This window comes from Oncorhynchus tshawytscha, linkage group LG26 (assembly GCF_018296145.1).
Source record: "Oncorhynchus tshawytscha isolate Ot180627B linkage group LG26, Otsh_v2.0, whole genome shotgun sequence".
NCBI lineage: Eukaryota > Metazoa > Chordata > Actinopteri > Salmoniformes > Salmonidae > Oncorhynchus > Oncorhynchus tshawytscha.
The window spans coordinates 35,669,109-35,689,425 of record NC_056454.1 but is presented as its reverse complement, the minus strand read 5'-3'; the positions used below and the strand labels follow the sequence as shown (position 1 = coordinate 35,689,425).

At 43.4% G+C, this 20,317-nt stretch overlaps 1 protein-coding gene across 5 annotated transcripts in view; it reads right to left on the bottom strand.

Annotated features, from left to right (window-relative positions):
- The window catches only part of LOC112225574 (unconventional myosin-Ib), a 177,317-nt gene that overhangs the window by 44,992 nt on the left and 112,008 nt on the right, over window positions 1-20,317 (bottom strand). For all 5 annotated transcript variants that reach the window (XM_042306525.1, XM_042306527.1, XM_042306526.1 and 2 more), the window contains 4 exons: window positions 18,610-18,704; window positions 11,900-12,004; window positions 10,360-10,406; window positions 2,337-2,400 (listed from right to left, as the gene is read on the bottom strand). In XM_042306525.1, coding sequence (XP_042162459.1) covers window positions 2,337-2,400; window positions 10,360-10,406; window positions 11,900-12,004; window positions 18,610-18,704 — 311 coding nt within the window. The remainder of the gene's footprint in view (window positions 1-2,336; window positions 2,401-10,359; window positions 10,407-11,899; window positions 12,005-18,609; window positions 18,705-20,317) is intronic.

The window sequence follows — 20,317 nt, the reverse complement described above, 5'->3', positions numbered from 1 at the left end:
CATGTAGCTGCCTGCAAGCATCCTATGGACCAGATCAAACTCACAACAGTGAGTTCCAACAACAGAAAATAAGACACAGGAACAAGAAATGTGGCTCAAGAATGTTCTGAACATTCAGGGTCTCCCCCACAGGGGGCCCTTCTCTCTGTTGTGACCTTTCCTCTTTTGTACACTGGAAGAGTTCAGCCCTGTTATTGATTTCCACTACTAAGGCCGCTTCGCTATGTTTTCCATGCCTGCTGTGAAGCATTTGTCAAATTTAGAATGAACAAATGAACAAACATACATTTAAGGAGAAATGTCAGACATGCTATATGCTGCAAAGTAAGAATGGAAGTCCTGTCTTGCTGTTTTGACTAGGGTATAACAAGCACCAAACGACTGGCCTTTTGGGCATTGGAAACCCTCTTCTTGGCACGTTACCACTATTCAAGTCTACTTTGTTATCGCACCAAACTAATTCCCCAATGACAAAGTTAAAAACATAAAAAAGATTCTCAGTCCAGACAAAGTTCACATACAGTTTGACACATTATCCCATACAAAACTAGCATGCATGGATGTAGTTTCCTAAACCCTCCTCCACTGTGGCCTAACCCTAGCTGCTCCACTGTACTGTGACCATGTCCTAGAGCAGGGGTCCTCAAACGGCTTCTGGGGACCCATAATCGTTCCATGCATTTGATCTTGTCGTCAGCTAACATTTGATTTAAATTGTCAACTATTTATCAGGCCCTTGACGAAGTGAATCATGCAAGTTAGTTCAGGGCTACAACAAAATTGTGAAATGTCTGTGGATCCTAAGGAGAGGTTTGAGAACAACTTCCCTAGATGTGTTCCTGCTCTATATCTGCAGTTAAAGAAGACCGTCAGGTCATGGAGCAAGCTGGAGATTGTGCGAGGGCCATAACTAGCTGTCAGCTGACTGTGCTGCAGCAGCAACAAAGACCCAGAGGAATTTATAGCTTGTGACTTCTGAGGGAAGCCCTCAGGCAGTCAAGGCCTTTCCCCTTCCATCCTGTCCTTCTCGTCACTCCATCCTAATAAACATCTCCTTGTACTGGACCGTCTTCATTAGCTACTCCATAATCAAATTTCAAATCACATTTATTTATAAAGCCCTTCTTACATCAGCTGATGTCACAAAGTGCTGTACAGAAACCCAGCCTAAAACCCCAAACAGCAAGCAATGCAGGTGTAGAAGCATGGCGGCTAGGAAAAACTCCCTAGAAAGGCCAGAACCTGGGAAGAAACCTAGAGAGGAACCAGGCTATGTGGGATGGCCAGTCTTCTTCTGGCTGTGCTGGGTTGAGATTATAACAGAACATGGCCAAAATGTTCAAATGTTCATATATGACCAGCAGGGTCAAATAATAATAATCACAGTGGTTGTAGAGGGTGCAACAGGTCAGCACCTCAGGAGTAAATGTCAGTTGGCTTTTCATAGCCGATCATTCAGAGTATCTCTACCGCTCCTGCTGTCTCTGGAGAGTTGAAAACAGCAGGTCTGGGACAAGGTAGCATGTCCGGTGAACAGGCCAGGGTTCCATAGCCGCAGGCAGAACAGTTGAAACTGGAGCAGCAGCACGACCAGGTGAACTGGGGACAGCAAGGAGTCATCAGGCCAGATAGTCCATAAGACAGAGAGGCCCGTGGAGTATGTGTGACAGATCAACCACTCTGTTTCCTGTGACCTCATGGCTGAATCTCTTCACGCCAGACAAAACATGAACATGAGACAGGACGAAACAATAACAGAGGTTGGAGGGACAAGATAGTGCGACAAGACAAGGCACTGCAGTCAGAAACTAGTCTTCCATGATTTAATGTGTATGTATGTCAACTGTTTAGGTTGTTTTAGTTTGCTTCCTCACCCTCTAGTTCCTGTGCGTCAATGACCCTCCATTGACTGGAAACAATGTAATATCTTTGATCGCCATCTCTTTGGTGAGCCGACCAACCGGGCGTGCAGGGACAGCATGTGGAATGTGACACGCTATGATCGACCCCCACTCCCCATCTCTTCCGTTCTTTCAGGCCCTCCCCTCTCTCTACATCTCCCAGTCCCGCTCCATGACTACCTCTCTATCTCTCCCTGGATCTAGCCCTGTGGTGTATGGTGTGAGACAAACCATTACCATGGTGGGATGACTAACTGACATACTGGGGGATTTAATTGAGCCAATTGTGTCAGTGGGATATAACCATGAGAGGGCTACTCTATCACTACCACGCTCACATCAGTGACATGACAGGGCTAGAGCGATGGAGGAGAGCTTAGCATGTGGCCATTCTATTACAGCATAAGGTGTGTGTGTGTACTTTATAATACTCACAGTTGCTAATAACTCCACCCAGAGGGTCTCCTTTGAAGTCAAACTCAATGTCCATGTATTTTCCCTGCAGAGAAGGAGAACACAGTGGTTAGAAATGCCTGACAACCACTATATAGGGAATAGGTGCCATTTGGGACACACCCTCGTCTCTGATTTCCCTCTATGTCCTTTTAGCAATGAAGTGGTTTTCCAGGCAGCCAAAACAAGAAAAAAGGACCAATGGGATGAGTCGGGCACAAGGCCCACCCCTTGATAACAGAGCATTAAGGTCTTTAATACCGTGGCAACGTCACTTTGAAGCACTGACATTACCACAATGCCCTGGTGTGGCTTTAAAGTTATTCTCACTATGCATTTCAAGATATGTAACTTTCAAAATACAGAAACCATCCCTGTATGATGCATTTTGCACAAATACCAAAAGTACCAATTTTGCACAAATACCAAAAGATAGTTTTGGGGTGGAGTTTTCCTTTATGAGATATTCTTCAGGAATCAATGGGTAAATATTAACAACTGAAATGGCCATTGAACAGATTCCCAGATCACAGGCAGTAGGTAAGAGGCAGGAGGCAGCTCTCATACGCACAGGCTGGGATCACTGCAAACCTTACTGAAATGAGCTTTACGTTACCAGAGGGAATAGAAAGGAGAAAGGAGTTCCTCTTTAAATTCATTTTGAATAAGACGTTTTGTCTCCAGGCACTAGACCTGTTCATAAAGTCAGCTACCAAATCACACATTTGTTTGCTGTGACGTGATGGACTGTAAGTGGAGGAAATGCCTTTGTTTCTTCTCCCATTTGAAAGGTAAGTAAAACAAACCATCTCGCTCACTTTCTCCCTCTGTTCTGTTTCAGGTTTGAAATAGAAGTTATAAATGACAGTGGGCCCAGTGTCTTCGTGACCGTTGAGATTTTCATCCTTTTATTTATAGCTGACCGTTCTTCAAAAAGCTGTAGCTTAAAACTGGCGATAGATGCTGCCAGGTTCAACAACATCACCAGTTTCTCTGCAGGGGGAAGAAACAGGGCAAATATTCGGTCCTCGTTTTGAGGAGAGAAGTTTGGACAAAATGGCATTCGTTGGAACACGCGGGAGGTGCTCATCCAGCAGTTTATACCAAAGTTACCTAAATATAAACAGATCAGGCATCATCCCAAAAGATTCCCCTGCTATGATATCCTAAACCTGAGCACAGGCTAGGGCCAGATAGATCGGTACACCATGGGGTTGGTGAGTGAGTGGCACAACCTTATGGATGCCACAGAGGCCGTATAGTTTGGTACATGGAGCACTTGTACTCCAGACTAAACTGACTCATGGGACATTTAAGTTAAGATAACAAAATGATACATGACATGAGTAGGGGCTGTGAATTTTGCACCGATGACCAGATCCCTAACCACAGCCCTAGACATTAGGTTACATCATGAATAAAAATGTGTTCTTAACTGACCTGCCTGGTTAAGTAAAGGTTAGATAAATAGGCATTAGTTGAGGACTGGTTAGCCTCTGAGGCAGTCTGGGGTATGGGTCAGTCAGTCAATGCGTTTCCAGTCTTGGGGAAGCCTGCAGTAATGTGATGACATCAGAAACATTGGAATCTAGAACAGGCAGCTGCTGGCTGCCAATGGGCCCCTGTGGAATACACAGTCAGCCAGCAAGGAAGCGTGAGAAAGAAAGAAATACCGTGCTGCAGTCCAAAACGGGACATCTCATTTTATATCTACAGCGTCTGGAAATGAAATGTTTTCCTAGATTAGTCTGCCAGACAAGAACCTTGCAAGAGCAAGATAGTGATTGCATCATCAACCTGCTGATGTTCGTTCCATCATTCAAAGTGTCAGTCAAAGTTTCCTAATGCTCCAGTGCTGCCGGAGCCATGTTCGCACAAAGAATTCTCACTGTGCATAAGTCATTTTAGGGAAGGCGAGGTAGAGTAGTAGGCCTCCAATTATGTTAGTTCCACAGGAGCAGCTTGATAGGTCAAAGGTCAGCGGTCACTAACACAGTTACTGTAAACCTAACCCTCCCATTGGCTGACGACATTGTATCATTGATACAGTCTCCACACCAGCTAAGGCCTGAGACACAAGATGTTTTGCAATGATGTGCTGTAATCTTTAACTGTACCAGCAGCACCGTACTGGCGCCTGGGCCAGGTGAGGGGGGAGTGGATATCTTTAATGCTTTAAGAGCCATCTCCCTGTAGGAAAACATGACGCAAAGGAGTTGCGCTTCTGGAGAAAAGATACGTTTTCCAAAGGTAACTTGGCAGGGGCCATCGGCAGACACCTGGATATAGTTGCCCCCAAAAATTACCCTGACGTGGGTGTCACCTCTATCCTGTGCTGTTGCTATGCTGTAACTGTAAATGTAATGGCTTGGTGTTATGTAAGGTTCTGCAGAGAGAGACAAATGCAGGCTACACTGAGAGAAGAAAAAGAGGGAAGGACAAGGGGAGAAAGTGATATGAGAGACAAGGAAAAAAAGAGAAAGGTTGATGGTTTGTTTGTCTGTCTTAATCTAGAGTAAACAATGAACTTCATTGGACGAGACCATCAGACACAGAGTCTGAGAGGATGGCGCCAGAGAGAATGGCAGCAGTTTTAAAGGATCCTGACCAATTGTGCTACTTTGAGTTTTTTGTTGTTGTGCTGATCTTAACTTTTTTTGTACATGTTTCCGCCATCGTTTCATATGATCGAAAAGTGCTTCTGAACATCAGTGCTATCACTAACCTCCATTTGGAAGAGGAATTCTACTTCAATGAAATGGAAGCGAAAGACATTGATTATCGTGGACCAGGCCCAAATCCCCAATACTCTGAGGAGACGCCGGAGTGTGGGATAACTGACAAGACTACATCGAAGAGTGGTAAATTGCCTCTACCCTCCATCCTATTGGCAAACCTGCAATCGCTGGAGAATAAACTGGATATGCTCCGTTCGAAACCATCCCATCAATGTGATCTGAAGAACTGTAATATCCTATGTTTCTCAGAGTTGTGGCTGAATAAGGACATGGTAAATATAAATCTAGCTGCTTTTCTATACATGGCAGGACAAAACGGCTGCATCCCGGAAGCTCAGAAGATTGGGGGTGTGTGTCTCTTCGTTAACAACAGCTGGTGCGCGATCTCCAATATTAAGTCGAGGTTCTGCTCACCTGTGATCGAATACCTCATTATCGCTGTAGATCACACCATCTACTAAGAGAGTTTTCATCTATATATTTGGTAGCTGTCTATTTACCACCACAAACTGATGCTGGCCACATTAAATGCGCTATATAAGGCCATAAGCAAACAAAAGAATGCTCACCCAGAGGGGACTTTAATAAAGGAAAACTGAAATCTGTTTTACCTCATTTATACCAGCATGTCACCTATGCAACTAGAGGTAAAAGAAAACTCTAGATCACCTACAGTATCTTCCAAAGCTCTCCCTCACCCTGGCAAATCTGACCATAGCTCGATCCATAGCTCGATTCCTGCTTACAAACAAAAAATCAAACAGGAAGTACCAGTGACCTGCTCAATACGGAGGTGGTCCGATGAAGCGGATGCTAAGCTACAGGACTGTTTCACTAGCACAGACTGGAACATGTTCCGGGATTCAGCCGATGGCACTGACGAGTTTACCAGTCATCGGATTCATTAATAAGTGCATCAACGATGTTGTCCCTACAGTAACCGCACGTACATATCCCAACCAGAAGCCATGGATTACAGGCAACATCCGCACTGAGCTAAAGGCTAGAGCTGCCACTTTCAATGAGCGGAACACTAATCCGGAGGCTTATAAGAAATCCCGCAACACCCTACGACGAACCATCACAGGTAAAGCATCAATACAGGACTAAGATCAAATCCTACTACACCGGCTCTGACGCTCGTTGGATGTGGCAGGGCTTGCAAATTATCACCGATTACAAAGGGAAATCCATCCGTGAGCTGTCCAGTGACGCAAGTCTTCCAGACAAGCTAAATACCTTCTATGCATGCTTCGAGGCTAGCAACACTGAACCACACGTGAGAGCACCAGCTGTTAAAGACGACTGTGATCATGCTCTCTGTAGCCGATGCGAGTAAGAACTTTAAAACAGGTTAACAAGGCCGCAGGGCCAGATGGATTACCAGGATGCATAATCCGAGCATGCGCTGACCAGTGGCAAACATCTTCACTGATATTTTCAACCTTTCTCTGACCCAGTCTATAATACCGACATGTTTCAAGCAGACCACCATAGTCCATGTGCCCAAGAACACCAAGGTAACCTGTAGCAGTGAAATGTTAGACACACTCCAATTCACATACCGCCCCAACAGATCCAAAGACGACAATCTCTATTGCAATCCACAATGCCCTTTCCCACCTGGAAAACAGGAACACCTGTGAGGGTAGGCAACAACACATCTGCCAAGCTGACCCTCAACATGGGGCCCCTCAGGAATGTGTGCTTAGTCCCCTCCTGTACTCCCTGTTCACCCACGACTGCGAGGCCACTCACGACTCCAATGCCTTCATTAAGTTAGCAAATGACATGGTGGTAGGCAGTTTCACTGATGACGTTGAGACAGCGTACAGGTATTTCGCTACAGTAACGTCTGCTACCCATGTGTACGTTACCAATACAATTTGATTTAGTCAGAGACCTGATAGTGTGGTGCCAGGACAACAACCTCTCCCTCAATGTCAGCAAGACAAAAATGAGCCAATCAGGGACTACAGGAAACGTGGTGCCAAGCACGCCCCCATCCACGGGGCTGTTGTGGAACAGGTCAAGAGCTTCAAGTCCCTCAGTGTCTACATCAATAAGGAAATATCATGGTCCACACTAGGGCTGGGCGATATGGCAAAAATCTCATATCCCGAAATAGGTCATGTCATATACCGATAACGATACATATCACGATGTAGCACATTTCCTGTAAATTCAATCAATAAATAGTTTATATAAAATGACCACATGTAAAGGCCTAGTTCTTATTACATTGTGAATTATACTCACAAATAAATAAAAAAAGGTAGTAATTTGATTATTTCTCCTTTTATTTAGATCCTTTGTGCACATTTTCAATTAAGCATGTAACAAAATATAAAATATTAATGTAGAAAATCTAAAAAGGTAAATTGAAGTGTTTTCTATGTTTCAAGGCCTAAAAAATAATATAAATCTATATATTTTTTATATGTATATATTTACTCAGCAAAAAAAGAAACGTCCCTTTTTCAGGACCCTGTCTTTCAAAGATGATTTGTAAAAACACAAATAACTCCATAAATCTTCATTGTAAAGGGTTTAAACACCGTTTCCCATGCTTGTTCAATAAACCAAACAATTAATGAACATGCACCTGTGGAACGGTCGTTAAGACACTAACAGCTTACAGATGGTAGGCAAATAAGGTCACAGTTATGAAAACTTAGGACACTAGAGGCCTTTCTACTGACTCCAAAAGAAAGATGCCCAGGGTCCCTGCTCATCTGTGTGAACGTGCCTTAGGCATGCTGCAAGGAGGCCAGCGCAATAAATTGCAATGTCCGTACTGCGAGAGAGGATGGACAGCTGTTCATCCTCGCAGTGGCAGACCGCGTGTAACATCTGGACAGGATCGGTACATCTGAACATCACAGGTACAGGATGGCAACAACAACTGCCCGAGTTACACCAGGAACGCTCAATCCCTCCATCAGTGCTCAGACTGTCCGCAATATGCTGAGAGAGGCTGGACTGAGGACTTGTAGGCCTGTTGTAAGGCAGGTCCTCACCAGACATCACTGGCAACAATGTTGCCTATGGGCACAAACCCACCATCGCTGGACCAGACAGGACTGGCAAAAAGTGTTCTTCACTGACGAGTCGTGGTTTTGTCTCACCAGGGGTGATGGTCGGATTCACATTTATCGTCAAAGGAATGAGCGTTACATCGAAGCTGGAACGGGATCGATTTGGAGGTGACTGTTCCGTCATGGTCTGAGGCAGTGTGTCACAGCATCATCGGACTGAGCTTGTTGTCATTGCAAGCAATCTTGTCTTCTTGCTCAGTTGTGCACCAGGGCCTCCCACTCCTCTTTCTATTCTGGTGGGCACAAACCCACGGTCGCTGGACCAGACAGGCAAAAAGTGCTCTTCACTGACGAGTCGCGGTTTAGTCTCACCAGGGGTGATGGTCGGATTCGTGTTCATCGTCGAAGGAATGAGCAATACACCGAGGCCTGTACTCTGGAGCGGGATTGATTTGGAGGTGGAGGGTCCGTCGTGGTCTGGGACGGTGTGTCACAGCATCATCGGACTGAGCTTGTCATTGCAGGCAATCTCAACTACAGGGAAGACATCCTCCTCCCTCATGTGGTACCCTTCCTGCAAGCTCACCCTGACATGACCCTCCAGCATGACAATGCCACCAGCCATACTGCTCGTTCTGTGTGTGACTTCCTGCAAGACGGGAATGGCAGTGTTCTGCCATGGCCAGCGAATCTCAATCCCATTGAGCACGTCTGGGACCTGTTGGATTGGAGGGTGAGGGCTAGTGCCATTCCCCCAGTAATGTCTGGGAACTTGCAGGTGCCTTGGTGGAAGAGTGGGGTAACATCTCACAGCAAGAACTAGCAAATCTGACACAGTCCATGAGGAGGATATGCACTGCAGTGCTTAATGCAGCTGGTGGCCACACCAGATACTGACTGTTACTTTTGATTTTGACTCCCCCTTTGTTCAGGGACACATTATTCAATTTATGTTAGTCACATTTCTGTGGAACTTGTTCAGTTTATGTCTCAGTTGTTGAATCTTGTTATGTTCATACAAATATTTACACATGTTAAGTTCGCTGAAAATAAACACAGTTGAGAGGACGTTTCTTTATTTATATATATTTATTTTTTGGGGGGGAATTCCTGTTTTGCATGTAATTTGGCATTAATACGTGTCACAAATCAGTTTGCATTTGGTACTTTGGCTCGAGTGTTAGCACCAACTATAAATTGGAGCCATGTCTTTGCAGATGTAAGATGTAACAGCAGCTGTTATCTCCTTCCATCTTCATGATTCCTTGCCATATGGTGTGCCACGGGCAAAAGCCTCTTGCAACGTCTGAGTTGGGGGTTTGTTTTGAGCACTCAACTGTACTTTCTTGGGTCTCATCCGTAGACTCTCTCCGTACGGTTTCACATGATTCTTGCATAGTTGGTAAAAGAGGTTAGTGGTGTTTGAGCCTGTTGTTGGGACAAACCTGCGGCATATTTTGCAAAGGACGGTTTTCTGGTCTGTTTCAGACTTTTCATACGCAAATCACGTCCATGCGACCAAAATAGCCCCTCTTAGGTACGAGCTCCATGTCTCTGTGGTCTGTCACATTCACTCTCCTCCATGTTTGTTGGTGTTGCAAATTTCCTTCAACACAGCATGTGTCCAACTGACAAACATTGCCGTAAAAAGTGTAATTTGCGACACAACTAAATAAACAATAGAGCATAATATGAAACGATCAATGTTTTTCTGTCATCACACAATATATATCGTCATATTGCCCAGCCCTAGTCAACACAGCACGGCAAGCAGTACAGAAGCAGCAAGCCTGGAACCAACAGCACCCTGAACAGCTTCTACCCCCAAGCAATAAGAATAACTAAATAGTAAGTAAATGAAAAACTACCCGGAATACCTGCATTGACCCTTTTTGCACAATATTCTTTTAACTCATCACATATGCTGCTGTTACTGTTTATCTGTGCCGTTGCCTAGTCACTTTATCCCTACCTATATGTACATTTATTTTTTTAAATATTTTATTTAACTAGGCAAGTCAGTTAAGAACAAATTCTTATTTACAAATGACGGCCTACCCCGGCCAAACATTAACCCGGATGGCACTGGGCCAATTGGAGGAGACCATCAGACACGGATTCTTATTGGCGGAGACCAGACACTGATTCCTATTGGAGGAGACCATCAAAGCACCGCCAAACTTCACTATTTGTGTCAGGGCAACAAAGAGAGAAAAAGGGAATACTTACAAATCGGGATGAGTTGTCATTTCTCACAGTTTTAGCATTCCCGAAAGCTGAAAAAAAGAACACACATTGGTTAGATAGAGGGCATTCCAAATCAGTAGATAAATATCTATTGTATAACTTCAAATTAGGGAAAGTAATGAAGCAACCTCACCACTTTCTCTGCTAAATCATAAGCACTAACTCTTTGCATACGGATTGGCTTGATATTTCAGTTTAGTATACCCATTTCTAGAAAGTGTCACACCAGCAAAAGCCAATCCTATCCTTGTCCTCATTTATCGGTCAATCATGCAACACTTCATTCAGTCCCATTATGTTATTGGTGGTCTTACTGCTCAACATAGTCTCGCTACATTTAAGTCAGTGGTTCAGTGTGTAAACTGTGCACTACGCATAACACACAATTACCAGAGACCATCAATTATAAGCCTGAAGTATTATATAGTTAATAATAATAAATATTATATTCCATTTAACAGACGCTTTTATCCAAAGGGACTTAGTCATGCATGCATACATTTTAAGTATGGGTGGTCCCCAGAATCGGACCCACTATCCTGGTGTAGTAAGCACTGTGCTCAACCAACTGAGCTACGAGTCACATTTCTTAAAACAATGACCATTTACCAAAAAAAAAAAAAAAAAAAAACCTGAACAAAAGTATACGCTTGCATATTCAGCACACTATTTTAACTAGGCTAATATTTGTGGGAGCACCAACTACAGTAAAACTGCATTATTCGTGTTTTCTACTGCTCTCCAAAACCAGTTTAACCACATTTCACACTAAACAGCATTCATTTTTCATTCAACACACCACCATGTAAAAATCAGGTACCTTGGAAGCCTGAGGGATAGACTAGAGCCTTGTGTAGCAGGATATCTGCTTTGCCCCTCCCCCCTCCTCCTCCTCCTCCTCCCTCTCCCGTCAAGGGCCATTACAGCCTGTAGCAGTTAAACTCTCACAGATGTGTTCTGGGCCTGGCTCTATAGCGTAGCAGCTCAGTACTGGGCATCAGTATCCTGGCTTCCTCCTTCATGGGCATTTCCTGTCTACAGACTCCAAATTAAAAACACTGCCGTCTTTGTGCCAGCACCCAAGTATGGAGAGGGTTTTTTCCTTCCTGATGTATTGGACTGGGGATCAGTGAATATTTGAAAGGAGGTAGGGAAATTCTAGAAAGTGTATCATAGTGTGTTGTAGTCAAGGGCAGAGACGAAGAGTGGACAGATGATGCATGTTAGGTAAACTGTAATAAACATCTACATGTTGTAAACTTTGAATCACAGATATTCAAAATGGTGTATAGGGGCCGGTTAGAAATGAACAGTAAACTGAACGTTGTAATTGTTGACAAAAGCACTCAAGCTCTATGGGTTGACAGACATGTGAGAAAGAGACGTACAGGGGGAGAGAGAAATAAAAGTCTTAAAGTGGGTGTGTCCCTCTGATGCCTTGGCCTTGCTGGCTCTGAACCTAAAGCATGGGAAAGAGAAAAACGGCGGGGTTGATAAAATGAGTATGGTTAAAGACACTCACCCTCCAGCACGGGATTTGACTGCAGCAGCTGCTCCTTCACCTTGTTCACCTCCTGGCCCTTCCCACACACCGCCGCCACATATGACATCACCAGCTTACTGGCCTCTGGATGTTCAGAGAGAGATAGACAGGGTTCTTTTATCAAACATCTGTCTAAATCTAGACATGGCTGAACTGAGGCACACCCCAAAATCCCCCTTACAACAGCCCTAACCAGTCTCTCCCTCCACACCCCAAAATCCCCCTTACATCATCCTCCAGAGGCCCTACAGGGATGGGGTCTGGGCCCCTCCCTGGAGAAGAAAACATGATTCACACGGTCCAGAACTACCACCACCCACCACCTTGTTAACTTACAGTTCATTATAACATTGATTATTACAGCAATAATCACCATTAATAGTCTCGATCGCACTAGACACTGGGCACATCATATAGGAGAACTTGTTGAGAGAACTTGTTGGTACCCAGACCAGCTCTTTAAAAATGGCCTGTATGTATGAATAATCGGTTTGGATAATCCTTGGTTTTTCCCAGAATCAATTCCCATGTCAAGATTTAGCCTTTAGCCTAGGCCAGCTTGTGATTCAAATCCATGGGATTTATACGTTTATGTGCATTGATATGATTATGAAATGTTCCTGAATCATCCTCTGTCTGGTCTTGATAGAAATCATCATGATGAAGTTACATGGTTTGTAGTATTAGTCTTATGAAGTCCAGTCATGGTATGTAGTATTAGTGTAAAGTTCTGTCCAGCCTCCAGAACAGCCCTAGTCAATAAGATGACTGTGTCTAGCTGTGACCCAAAAACAGTTTGAGACCTGTCAATCAAACAGAGGAAGATGATGTGGTGGACAACAGTGGTTCTCTCAGCCCACAAATGAACCTGGCTAGTGGCGCTGGTGGATTACTGACACTAAGAGTATAGATCTGATGAAGGAAGTAAGTATTGAGAGGAGAGCCAAAAAGCAGAGAAGAAAATCTTATTAAGAGGACCTATATGACAACACATATACTATTAATGAGAGAGAGGGTAGAGAGAGGAGCAGAGAATAAGCACAAAAGTTGAATTAAAGGATCATAGAACCTAAAGCAAATCTAGAGGATCATATCAGTAAGAAACCTTATAGTGAATAAGCTAAAAATCACCAATATCATGTGCAGTAATCTCAAAGGTTTCTGATCTGTAACAGCAGTATTTATAACCAGCATGACCTTTGAAGACTCAATGCCAAAATAATATCCTTCAGCCATATCTCAGGAATCAGAAGCAAGTGTAACAGTATAGACTTTACGCCCGTCCCCTCGCCCCGACCTGGGCGCGAACCAGGGACGCTCTGCACACGTCAACAGTCACCCTCAAAGCATCGTTACCCATCGCTCCACAAAAGCCGCAGCCCTTGCGGAGCAAGGGGAACCACAACTTCAAGGTCTCAGAGCAAGTGACGTCACCGATTGAAACGCTATTTAGTGCGAACACCGCTAACTAGCTAGCCATTTCACATCTGTTACACATGCATTGTCACCTGTATATTGTCCGATAACAGCTTTGTCGTCACAGCTCTCTCTCTATTCAATGCTACATCAAAGACTAGACCTAGTATAACTAAACATGTCGATACACCCCCTAGGTCAGAGGTATCCTCTGATACGTAGATAGTGACCAATTGTGATTGTCATCCACTTATTTACCATCTCACCCCATCAGATATTTCATACAAAGATAATGGTTACATGTTCCCCAAACGTGATGAAAGATTGAGGTGGCTTGAAAGGGAACTAGGCTACTTGTTATTTGGAGAATTGGCAGAGATTTTCGTTTGAGGTAAGGGAGTTTAGATATGCGGAAGTATTACATGGCAGACCCTGTATGGTCAGAAATGAATCCACTGGTGGTGCAGTCCTACAAGGCAGTACGATACATATAGATACACACATACAAAGTATGTGGACAGCCCGGGATTCGGCTATTTCAGCCACACCCATTGCTGACCGGTGTATAAAATCGAGCACACCGTCATGCAATCTCCATAGACAAACATTGGCAGTCAAATGGCCTTAATGAAGAGCTGCGACTTTCAACAGGGCAACACATAGGGTGCCCCCTTATCAACAAGTCAGTTCGTCAAAGTTCTGCACTACTAGAGTTCACCTGATCAACTGTAAGTGCTGTTATTGTGAAGTGGAAACATCAAGGAGCAACAACGGCTCAGCTGCAAATTGGTAGGCCACACAAGCTCACAGAACAAGAATGCTGAGTGCTGAAGCGAGTAAAAACCATCTGTTCTCGGTTGCAACCCTCATTATCGAGTTCCAAACTGCCTTTGGACGCAACGTCAGCACAAGAAAAGTTTGTCGGGAGCTTCATTAAGCTGGTTTCCATGGCTGAGCAGCCGCACAAGACTAAGATCACCATGCGCAATTCCAAGTGTCGGCTGGAGTGGTGTAAGGCTTGCCACCATTGGACTCTGTAGCAGTGGAAACACGTTCTCTGGAGTTGTGAATCACCATCTGGAAGTCCGATGGATGAATCTGGGTTTGGCGGATGCCAGGAGAAAGCTACCTGCCCCAATGCATCATGCCAACTGTAAAGTTTGGTGGATGAATACTTTTCTGGGGCTGTTTTTCATGGTTCTGGCTAAGCCCCTTAGTTCAAGTGATTCTGTGCTTCCAACTTTGAGGCAACAGTTAGTGGAAGGCCCTGTTTCAGCATGACAATGCCCCCCGAGTACAAAGCGAGGTTCATAAAGAAATGGTTTGTCGAGATCAGTGTGGAAGAACTTGACTGGCCTGCACAGAGCCCTGACCTCAACCCCATCAAACACCTTTGGGATGAATTGGAACGCCGACTGCGAGCCAGGCTTAATCGCCCAACATCAGTGCCCGACCTCACTAATGCTTGTGGCTTTATGGAAGCAAGTCCCCGCAGCAATGTTCCAACATCTAGTGGAGTCCTTCCCAGAAGAGTGCAGGCTGTTATAGCAGCAAAGGGGGGACCACTCCACATTAATGCCCATGATTTTGGAAGGAGATGTTTGATGAGCAGGTGTCCACATACTTTTGGTCATGTAGTGTACTATAAATCCTGTCGTGTAAAACGCCATAAGTAAAATACTATCATTCGATTTCTTCATAAGATGACTGCATAATGAATTGGACGGAATACCCCAGTCGCCCCATACCGAAAACCCAGACCTATTTTCAGCCACATCTACCCTCTCCTGTCCTGGCTGTAAACCTACAAAAATGAAGAGATTACCCAAAATCCTAACATCTCATTGCCCTGGCTTGGCTGATTCCCTTCCCACATTGGGACTTTAAAGCCATGAGTGTCTCCATCTGTCCTTGCCCACCCTGATAAAAGGAGGGAAAAATACCTGAAAACAAGTGGTGAGTGGTTGTAATGTACTGTACACTAATGTCAGCAGATTGTAGAAAGTTGCGTCACCACACTTGACTTAATTCGACTAAAAGTTTGAGGGAGAAAAGGAGTTATATAAAAATAGTGAACTCTGACCTCTGTCAGCACGGTCATTGCTAAGGAGACAAATTAATGATGTTGAACAATGTAATACCACTTGACTAACAATGTTTAGCATGAAATAAATGAGGATGTCAACATTGCAGTGACAGATAGCCCAAAGCCTTATAATCAAAGCACCAGTTAACCACAATAGTTTCAGGGCTTAGTTTCAGGGCTGTTGGATATCTGCTGACATTAACATAAATGTATTTCTGAGATGAGGGCCACGTGTAGGGAGTTTATTCTGATCCAAGTGGAGAGTAAACTAGATTGACACCACCTTGGTAAATCACCCAGTAGCCCACTTCACCTGGCAGGGAAGTGTACTGTAGTTTGACTCCAGCTGAGTGGTGCCAGGCAAGCAGAAGGAAAGCCAGAATTCTAATAATAGAATGGTTAGTACCTCTGAGAAATCTATTAATTCTACCACAAACCGATACCACAAAGGGTCTTCTAACATCAAAAAGATAATGGGTATGCAACTTTTAAAATACCAAGTCCTGGTTTATCGTGTCGGCAGATTTTCAAAGCCACCACCCAGTGTACTTCTGAATGAAAGTCCCTCCAACAGTCTTGTGTTATTAAAGTGGAAATGAGAAAGCGTTAGGTCAGAGGCAGAAAAGTAGGAAACTCGAGAGTAACAGCAGGGCAAAATGTTGTGAGGTTACAGTACGTGAAGTGAATGTTATGTGAAGTGATCCCATGTGGCTCAGTTGGAAGAGCATTGCGCTTGCAATGCCAGGGTTGTGGATTCGATTCATATGGGGGACGGGTATGGAACAAAAGTATGAAAACGTATGCACTCACTACTGTAAGTCGCTCTGGAAAAGAGAGTCTGCTAAATCACTCAAATGTAAATGTCAATTGGCTTTAGATAGTTTTGGTAAAAGAGTAACACAAAACCACCAACAAAAGAGAATGTAATTTTAACTGATATCAGGAGAAGGACACAGTGTGATAGTGATATCATCCCATATAGGGAGCAGGGGGACGCTTCCATCAATTCAATATGGCCATCACCTGGAGAAAAAACATTCTCTGCCAAAGTAGTGTTTAACAACTAGAACAGTAAATACCATTCCATGTGTGATTTCTTTTAGCGAATCTTCCCCTATAGAACACTTTCCAAGATTAAACACTGACAGCACACACCATGACAAAATTAAAATACTAATCAAGAGCCGTCACGGTTTGTTCCTAGCTTTTCGTCTGACCTTAATTGTATCGCCAACGTTTGTTTCCATTAGTCAGCCCCTTTAGTCTTTACACTCAGTTGCTTTGCCTGCATGTACACCTACTGTTTCAGGTACAAACATGACTTTGGCTTTCCCATAACACCTCTTGCCCCAGCTCTGGTCTGGCAGAAGGTAGGTTTATCTAACTCTGATCTAAATCCAACATGTTGTTGTGGTTACTGCTGCCTGCCTGCCCCTATTATCCATTTGCCCTCAGCTACAAGTCTCAGTTTGTTCTACAGACAGAACAGAATGTACTAGAACAATGCAAACAGAACACAGGCCTACAAGGTTAAGCTAGCAGTCTCAAGATCAGTAAACCCTTGTGTGGTACATTCAAAAGAATCCACAACAGTTGTACAAATGGCTTCAGAAAGTATTCATACCCCTTGAAGTATGACACATTTTGCTGTTACAGTCAATTCAACATAGATTAAATAATATCCCATAATGACAAAGTGATAACATGTTTTTTTTAAAGAAACACAGAAATCTAACGTACATAAGTATTCACACCCCTGAGTCAATACATCTTAGACTCAACCAGAAAGATCACAGCTGATTCTAAGAGCTTCACACACCTTGATTGTCATACAAATACTGACCATTTAAAAAAGAAAACCACTATATTATATTCAAGCTCTGTCAAATGGGTTGTTAATCATTGCTAGACAAACATTTACAAGTATAGCCATATATTTTCAAGCAGATTTAAGTCAACACTGTAATTAGGCCCCTGTCACCTTGGTAAGCAACTTTGGCCTCGAGTGTTTGGCCTCGAGTATTAGGTTATTTTGGCCTTGAGTGTTATTTTTCCTGCTGAAAGGGGATTTCATCTCCCAGTCTGGTGAAAAGCAGACAAAACCAGTTTTTCCTCTAGGATTTTGCCTGTGCTTAGCCCCATTCCATACATGTTTTTTAATCATTAACAATTACAAGCATACTCATGACATGATGCAGCCAACACCATGTTTGAAAATATGGAGAGTGGTACACAGTAATGTGTTTTATATGATTTGCCCCAAACATAACACTGTATTCAGGACAAAAAGTGACTTGCTTTGCCACCTTCTTTGCAGTATTACTTTAGTGCCTCATTGCAAACAGGATGCATGATTTGGAATATATTTATCCTGCACAGGCTTCCTTTTCACTCTGTCATTTAGGTTAGTAATGTGGAGTAAATACAATGTTGTTGATCCATCCTTAGTTCTCCTATCACAGGCATTAAACTCTAACTGTTTTAAAGGCAACATTGGCTTCATGGTGAAATCCCTGAGTGATTTCCATCCTGTCCGGCAACTTTGTAGTGACTGGGTGTATTGATACAACAGCCAAAGTGTAATGAGTAACTTCACCATGCTCGAAGGGATATTCAATGTCGGCTTTTTATTTTTTTCACCCATCTACTAATTGGTGTCCTTCTTTGTGAGGCATTTGAAAACCTCCCTGGTCTTTGCAACTTATTATCTGACTTATGCACAGTTTTACTCCTGAACTTATTTATGCTTGACTTAACAAAGGGATTGAATACTTATTGACTGAAGGCATTTCAGCTTTTCATTTCTAATTCATTTGTAAACATTTCGAAAAACATAATTGCACTGACATTATGGGGTATTGTGTGTAGGCCAGTGACAAGAAAAAAAATGTGATCCCTTTTCAACTTAGGCTGTAACGCAAGAAAAATGTAGAAAAAAGTCAAGGTGTGAATACTTCCTGAAGGCACTGTAAATGTTGATGTATTGGTATTATTTTTTGTAAAGAAGTGTTACAATACAACTGATTCATTCATGTACTGCAATTAATGGCGGAAGAACAAACACTTGACCATGCTTAGTGGTTCTGTGACTCCGCCCACAAAATGTAACTTATACAGTTAGTTAACTTGAACTAATTCCTCTTAAAATTAGCCCATAAAAGCGTGTTTGATACAGGACTGGGCTCACCGGTCTTTCCAGCTCCACTCTCTCCTGTGATGAGGATACATTGGTCTTTATCCTGGTCCCTCAGAGAACGGTAGGCCTCGTCTGCCAGGGCATAGCTGCAACACAACAAGGATATACACATTCACATTAATTCATAGTCCACAAACACATTGGATATTCAATTGCATCACAGGTCCATCATCTCCAGGCAACTTAAACAACACGTCCATTCCTATATTTTCTTTCATCCAAGCTTGTTCTATTGTAAACACCAACACCGATTCCACTAATTACAGGCTTGTTAAGTTTAATAGTTGAATCCAATGTATTCAACTTTTGTTCCCAAGACAATCGAGATTGCCTTGTTATCCCTCTATAGCTACACAGACAGTGAGCACACACAACCACACACACGTGTGTTTTTCTTTATTTGTACTATTTTCTTCGCTGTTGAATAATAGTGAAGACATCAAAACTATGAAAAAACACATGACAGCTTTGCACACTATTGGCATTCTCTCAAATAGGTTAAGGTAGTCAACTGGAATGCATTTCAATTAACAGGTGTGGCTTGTTAAAAGATCATTTGTGGAATTAATTTCCTTCTTAATGCATTTGAGCCAATCAGTTGTGTTGTGACAAGGTAGGGGTGGTATACAGAAGAAAGCCCTATTTGGTAAAAAGTCCATATTATTGCAAGAACAGCTCAAATAAGCAAAGAGAAACAACAGTCCATCATTACTTTAAGACATGAAGGTCAGTCAATCCAAGAAATCTAAAATGTTGAAAGTTTCTCCAAGTGCAGTCGCAAAAACCATCAAGCACTATGAGGAAACTGGCTCTCATGAGGGCCGCCACAAGAAAGGATGACCCAGAGTTACCTCTGGAACTTAACCTCTGCAGCAGAGTTACCAGCCTCAGAGTGCAGCCCAAATAAATGCTAGAGTTCAAGTAACAGACAACTCAACATCAACTGTTCAGAGGAAACTGCGTTAAGCAGGCCTTCATGGTTGTCATGACGTGGCCCTCTTTGGGTACAGCGAGCACCATCCCCCTTTCTCTGCATCATCCCTCTCTCTCACCACCTCTCACTCTTCTCCCTACACCCAGGATCTGTTAGGCGGGTCATAAATTCCTAGAGGAGTTTCCCTCCTCATGGCCAGACAGTATAGAGAAAGTGAGTTTCACAGGAGAACAAAGGAACCTCTTCCACATCACAGAACTTGAGAAGTGAACAATGCCTATGTTTTGGAGAGTGTGTACACGGTCGGCGAAGAATCCAGCTACGACCGGTCCATTTCGTTTAATGTTTGTGAAATTCATGAGCCAATACAGCCACATTACCATAACACTGTTTATACAAGAGTCTCGGTTGTGAGGCTTGCATCTAATTGTTGTATAAAATGAATGAGTAAATTATGTAATGTGATTATAAACTGTTTAATGAAAGAAACTCCAATTCCCTTTGGAGTTTAACTAGGACATAGGCCCGCCCCATGAGCACAGACATTGACCTGGCATCATGGGACAGCCCCTTTCTACTGTTACAAATGTAACCCCCACCTGAAGGATTTCCTTTCAGAGCAGCTTATCATGAGAGGGCTAAGGTTTGAGACCAGCCCAGTACCTCCTCACAGAGGGAGCTAAGGTTTGAGTAGATTGCTGAATCTTTTAAATATACCACGTGGTTAAACTCAGACTATCGATCAGACAGAATAAGAGCAAATCT